This window comes from Phaethon lepturus, unplaced genomic scaffold, assembly GCF_000687285.1.
Source record: "Phaethon lepturus isolate BGI_N335 unplaced genomic scaffold, ASM68728v1 scaffold650, whole genome shotgun sequence".
Taxonomy (NCBI): domain Eukaryota; kingdom Metazoa; phylum Chordata; class Aves; order Phaethontiformes; family Phaethontidae; genus Phaethon; species Phaethon lepturus.
The window spans coordinates 25,357-32,097 of NW_010509643.1; the positions used below are offsets into that span (position 1 = coordinate 25,357).

Genomic DNA, 6,741 nt, shown 5'->3' on the forward strand with positions numbered 1-6,741 from the left:
ATGCAGGCGATGCACACAGCTGAAGTGTGCTTCAGAAAACAAAATCTAGTTAAACATAATCACAATAGTGATCTCCTTAAAGTGAAACAAGGAGGTAAGATTTGCTCTTGGAATGATTCAGATTTAAATTAAAGATTCATAAAGTTCCGTAATTAAGTCCTTAATAGAAATCTATGTGATGTTGATAAATCATTTGCTATGTTTGCCATGTATATAAATCTGCTGTGATTTATGGCTCATTAAATTTATTTTTCTGTGACTTCCCCGTTCTTTCCATTTATCCTAACCCTGCTTCTCCTACCAGAGCAGCCATAGTTTTATTGTGCCTGTTACGATGCTTTGCTATAACTGAAGATATTTATTCAGTTGTTTGCGTGAAAGATAAGAAACAGAAATATAGAGGGTGTTGAGGGAAGTATGTTAGTTCTGCTATTGTCATATGCTAAAAAACTAATAGTAGTATGAAAAATAGAGCTTCTCATTTATTAACATCCTGAATGTAACTACCATGTTCATAACGTGCTTTGAAAACATTTGGGGCAGTTTTTCTTAAAAACAAACCAAAACCACCCCATTCTAACAGATTTAAGAAAGAAGCACAGTCTTAAAAAAAGAAGGGAAAAAAAAAACAAACCACGATGATAGTTATTTGAAGGCATGGTGAAAATGAGGCAACGTTACAGAATTTGTAGTGGATGGAAAGGAGCGAGGAAGATGATGCAGCTGGTTTATGGCCATCCCACCAGTTGCTAGCTGAAGACCTTGCTGTTGGCCGAGGCCATTCAGCCTGTGTGATGGCTCCTCTGGACTAAATGCCATTGTGATGTCCCCCGTAGTGTTCTGGTTGTCACCTGGTGGGAGCTGCCAGAAACTCATCATATGAGTGAGATCCATGAAAGGCAGGCTTGTAGTTTCAGCTGCTGCCTCTGTCTCCTTGTGCACTGGGTACTTGTTAGTATCCCCTACAGGCCCTGAGGAAGCTTCATCCAGACTGATTTTGTGAAGAGACTGAGGTTCTAGTAATGGCAGGTCCTCAAGAAGATGCACATTGTAGCCTTTAACATCCACTTTTATTGGTAGATTCTTGAGTGATCCTGCTGCAAATGAGGTAGAACTAAGGTCATATTTATTAGGCTGATGAAGGTTCAGGTTGGGAGGAACAGCTGTTGAGCATGGTGTGGGATGGACAGCTGGAAGGTTGTCTGCACAGCCCATCCTTTGCAAATGAGGAGGAGGTTCAAGAGGAGAAGCAGTTTGTAAGCTTGGCTGGGAATCAAGATGTGAACAGTCGTATTCCCCTGATTCTGAACTATGCAAAATCCCATTCTGCATAGAGACCCTTTCAGGAAAAGGGGACAGTATGCTGGCATCTTCCTTCAGTCTGAATGGAAAAAGCTGGTCAAGGAGACCCACTGAGTCACCATTCTGCAATCTGCTCTTCAGCAGTTCTTGTGGATGAGTCTTCCTAGTATGGCGAGTCAAGTGGTCCTTCCGCCCAAACCTCTGGGCACAAAACTGGCATAGAAAGTCTTTGCAGCCTGTATGAACCACCATGTGACGACGCACATCTTTACGGGTATAGAAGTGACGCTCACAGTGGTCACACTTATGTTTCTTTTCCTTGGTATTGCCAGTTGGTTTCCCTGCATGGCTTTTGAGGTGTTCCAACAAAACTTCAGTACCACCGAACTCCTGGGCACATACCCTACAGGTAAGGTCCCCACTGGTGGCTGCATGAAGAGCCAAGTGTCTCTTATAGCCTAGCTTGGTGTTGTACTTCTTGCCACACTCTTCACACTTGAAGGCCATCTTGTTAGGGTCATGAGTCTGAAGGTGATTCTTTAAATGGTCTTTCCTGTGAAAGGTCTTTTCACAGTAGCCACACTGGTGAGATTTCTGTGGAGAATGAGTGGCCGAGTGCCTAAGACAAAAAAGAAAAAAGTTATTTGCATTTACATTCACTCTAGTACACAGTGCAGCTTCAAGACTTGAAAACACCAGCACTCTTGAAGGAAGGCATTTTTACAAGTTCCCAGATTATTAGTAAAAGCTTAACTTTTTTGGGGGGCGGGTGTTAATCATAAAGCATAGAATAGGTTAACATAACCTGTTCAACGTAATCTTTTTGAGTAGCCACCACAATTGAGGGAGATTAGTTTTCTCCAATTCTACCAAAACAGGAATTAGAAAAACTGGAACTCAGGCATTAACTGGCACTAGAACACTCAAGAGGAAAAAAGATGTCCTTGTGTTTTCCCCCACACACCCACCAGAAAAAGAAATGCCTTCAGAGATGTACCTGAGCAGTTTATATTTGGAAATGAAGGCTTTTGTGCATCCGTGCTGTGAACACTTGTAGGGACGCTCCCCTTTGTGCGCGTAAGTGTGGACTGTGAGCTTGTCAATGGAATCAAATATCTTCCCACAGAGTCGGCAAGGGTAACTGTCTGGCTGCTTCACTTCTCTTCCCTTCAACAGTGAAGACCGGCCATTTCTCCATTTAGGTATAAACCTCACAAGAGCATCACAGTTGCTTCCTGAGCTGGCACAGCTAAGCTTTGCACCAGAGGAACAAGAAATGGTCCCGTAGCACTGAGCAATGCTTTTGCCTAATGCCGCTCCTCTCAGTTTCCCTTTGAGTTTGCTTTTTGCTTTTACAGGTCCCAATTTATTTGGTGGTCTGAGTCTGGTGGTAAGGACTCTGTCTTTATGGATGCACTGGTGAGATTCTAGCAAAGTAAAAGTTGCAAAAGTGTTTCTACAGCTGGAGCATATCCAAGGGTCTACAGGCTCTTTCTGCAATAAGAACAGAAACAGGTCTTTCTTATTAGCTGTTCTAAGAAAAGGTCATTCTCTTCTCACTGACCCTACATCTTCTCCTGAGCTTTCCAAAGACCTGTCATTGTCCTTAATGATATTTACTTCAATGTACTACCACACAGCCATTCAGCTGGAAAAGGATTCTCTCTAGGAGTCTACAACCTAGAAGGAAAAGAAAATGGTTGGCTAAATACCAACTTGCATGTTTTTGTTTAGCATTTACTATAACAGTCCTGAGTCCTTCACCTTTGTTCATCTGTGCTTACTGAATTTCAAAGTCTCTACATTTGTTCCTTTTATGGAATTACTCATAAAAGCAGTTGCAAATTGTACTTTATCCTTAGACTGACGTAATTTATCTGCTACTGCAACCATACAAAAATTGTATGCTTTACCTCTCCTGGAGGCCAATGCCTCCAGGAGAGACTTCCTTGCTTTGCTTGACATTTGGCATTAGACTTTCTTAAACTCAATAAGAAACACCTTAGTTTTGGAGATCTCAAGCCTACCCTGACTTAGAGGTTTTTTGTCATAAGCAATACATTATTTGGAAGTATTATTTCTGTGGAAATAAAAGCTCTACTGGATTCTGTTGAATTCACTTTAAATACTGACATTTTAAAAATTCCAATGAATAACAACTACAAAAAAATGCAGTCACTGATGAAATGTACTTCCAATTAATACATGACAACGTACTTCCTTATCTGTCTCTACATTTTACTTAATCTTCTCACAAACTGTCCTTACTTTCCCTTGCTCTTGGGCTAGCTTGCTCTGGAGAACATGGTGAAGCTATGTCCACTCTGTCTACTTGTCTAATCTACATTATCTGTGTTTGATGCTGTGGCCCTCCCACCCCTTCTTTGTGGCGTATACTCTAAAGCCCTCGTATGTAAATGCAACAACGGAATTACTCCCCTTCCTGGAGCACCTCTGAATTCCTGGTTTTATCATATTTCCTGTTTAACATTTCCTCCTAGCGTAGGTATCAATCTTCATGGTTATGTTTTCAACACTTACGAACTGTTCCTATCAGTTTAAGGATTCCTGCTATCACACAGAGGGGAAAGTATTTGGATTAGAAGAGAAAGGGTTATTGCACAGGAAACACGGAAACAATCAGTGCATTATCTGACCAACCGGTCAGAGCATAACAAGGGGGAACTGGTGAAAGAAGTCTGAGGCTGGACAGCTTGGTTATCTACAAATTAACGCCAACCTTAAGTCTTTCCAACACAATCCCACTGGTGCCGCTTTCTTCTGGCTATATCTAATGGCTCCATTGGATTACAAACACAGGAAGGGAAGAGCAGCTTTTCTCCGAGTAGCTGTTCGGTTAAAATTGCTCTTGGCTTTGTGCTAGCCAACTACTCTGCGGTCTGCTCTAGCATTACCAGAGTTACATCAACAGAGAAAGCATGTAAATTGTAATTTACTATGTTTGGTGATGGCTTGAATGCAGATTAGGGGTACTTACTGCTACTGGAGGCAAAGGACAGATGTCAGATTCTTCTTTAATGAAGACAGCAGAAGCTTCCATAAATTTGGCATAATCGGCAGCATACCATACCTTCAATTCTGTTTGGGGTTCAATTGGCTGTGAATGGAAGAAAATAGCACATGTTTACTTGTGCCAATTTTCCTATACCAAATAATACTGATGACTGGCAGGTGTGTGTGCAATATGTGTCCTTATCCAAATTGCATTCTTTGAATCTGTTTAAATTATTGGTAACTTAATTTCAAGATTCAAGCACTTTTTGAGCATTACTATCCACTAGCATTTGACACTTTCACAGTTTCTAAAAGCAGAAATTATTTGGAAGGGACAGTAGCAGGAAGGTTGCCTCAGCTCTCATGACCTTTTCTGAGTAAGATCTATTTGTCTGTGATGCCCAGACATCCAGCAGTCTTTCCAAGCAATATCCCATGCCTATTCCTCAACATTTCAAAGCCCTTTGAAGCCCACTGGACCCATCACTTAACTATAGGATACAGGCAAAGGAAAAATGAATGCACAATAGCTTGGATGCCTCCTGAATGTGTTGCACTCGCAGAGCGTGGGTGCAGAGTTGATCAATATGTGGACTGCAAGCCAAACTTGCATGTTTACACACGCTGGCTCTAATGTGTCAGGCTCACTATGCATGTGCTTTATGGCACCTCTGCCCTCCTTTCACTGAAGCCTTCCCACACAGGTCTAAGGGAGCCCACAATCTGCAGTCTCCCATCCAGTCATGCCTGCCCAGATCTTTCCTCGGACTGGACTATGACCTCCTCTGACAAATACTTTCAGTCCATAATACAGCAAATAGAAAAAGAGAGGAGTGACTATACTCACTGGCTAAAGTTATTTAAAAGCAAAGGAGAAAACTAATTTTGGGGTCATGATTTATATGACTCCCTGGCCCTGTACACAACTGTCTTCATCTTTAATAAAAAACACTATTGCTGCAACAGGTGGAGAGCCAATCTGCACTGTACTTGTATTTTTATTTAAACTCAACTTGTGCCACTAAAAAGAACAAAATAGCCTGGAAAGAGAACAGGTGAATCTTATTCCACAAAATGTAACATCTTAAAATGCACTTATTTTTTAACATTGGTGTTGGATAAGCATGGTAGGTGAAAGACAACTTACATTGTGAATGCTGACAGGTGACAGGTAATTGTGTGTATAATGTTAAAAACGGAACTTTTGAACTCCCAAGAACAAGCACACTTGCTAATGACAACCAGTATAGGTTGGTTGTACATTTTGATAATACCTAGCCTAAACAGAAATGGTATGTGCTGTATTCTCCACTCAATAAAGGACATGAGGCAGAACCACCAACTAGCAGGCTGATCATGCATTGTGCTCCTACATATCATAGAATCTTTGGGTTGGAAGGAGTCATCTAGTCCAAGCCCACTGCAATGAGCAGGGACATCTTCAACTAGATCAGGTTCCTCAGAGCCCCATCCAACCTGATGATATAGTCAGGGCCACTATACCTGATATAGTCTATTTAGATGGAGAAAACCAAGCCTGGGGGAGCTCCACAGAGACAAATACCTGGGTATGCCCCGGGACCTTGGCCAGTGATACCCGAGACTGGTACCCACAAAGAGCTGCACAGTATGATACCGTTACGACTTTCTGCCCGACATTCCTGGACCAGCGGCAATCTCCTCTGTGGGAAGCTGAGACTTAGTCAATGTGCATCAGTGTGTGAAATAAGTAAGGTAAAAGTTCTAATCTCAGTAAAACTGAGATTTAACACCAGTATCCAAATCCACTACACGTTGTCATTTACTCTGTCTCACCTGTGACAATAAGAGAAAGCTATGGCATCACCCATGTGAAACTCTACTGTGATCAGACAGACAGCAACCGTGGATGGTTTTTACTTCCTCATAATTCTATACTTTTTAAAAGCACTTATTTCTAGGGACTGCAGTCATTAGGTCAGCAAGTATACTAACAGTGCTGCTAGTAAGCCACTTACATGTGTGCTTTTGTAGCTGCAGTTTCATGTCATCGAAATCCTGTCTCTTTGTAAAAACAGTGGAGAGAGGAGCCTATCCTTCTACTCCCAACTTAACAGACTTTATTCAAAATATCTTGAGAAAATATCTTCATAAGCAGCCCTAAGGCAGCCTCATGCCGTGACCAGTAGGGTGTGCCTAAGTGTAGCAAAAGGCTATCACTTTCACTGACCAGGACAAAATCTGCAGGATGCCACAGTACCGTGAATGATACTGGGACTTAGGAAAAATAAAAACCAAAGTAATTCCCTATGATACACAGCACAGTAAAAGTTTGAAGACACATTCCTCATTCTAAGGTACTCTTCATGTCAGTATATAGGATGCAACTCTCCATTAATGCCAATGAGCAGAGTTCTGCTGAAGTCAAGAGAGAGCTGGTTCAGC

At 41.7% G+C, this 6,741-nt stretch overlaps 2 protein-coding genes across 2 annotated transcripts in view; both read right to left on the reverse strand.

Annotated features, from left to right (window-relative positions):
• Positions 1-645: 645 nt before the first annotated feature.
• PLAGL1 (pleiomorphic adenoma gene-like 1) lies at positions 646-1,809 on the reverse strand. The gene has a single exon (XM_010295935.1). The coding sequence runs from the start codon at positions 1,807-1,809 to the stop codon at positions 646-648; it is 1,164 nt and encodes a 387-aa protein (XP_010294237.1).
• The window catches only part of LOC104627677 (PR domain zinc finger protein 10-like), a 12,171-nt gene continuing 7,183 nt past the window's right edge, over positions 1,754-6,741 (reverse strand). The window contains exons 6-7 of the mRNA XM_010296046.1: positions 4,301-4,420; positions 1,754-1,921 (exon numbers count right to left, since the gene is read on the reverse strand). Of these exons, the coding sequence (XP_010294348.1) occupies positions 1,871-1,921; positions 4,301-4,420 (171 nt within the window). The 3' untranslated portion in view covers positions 1,754-1,870. The remainder of the gene's footprint in view (positions 1,922-4,300; positions 4,421-6,741) is intronic.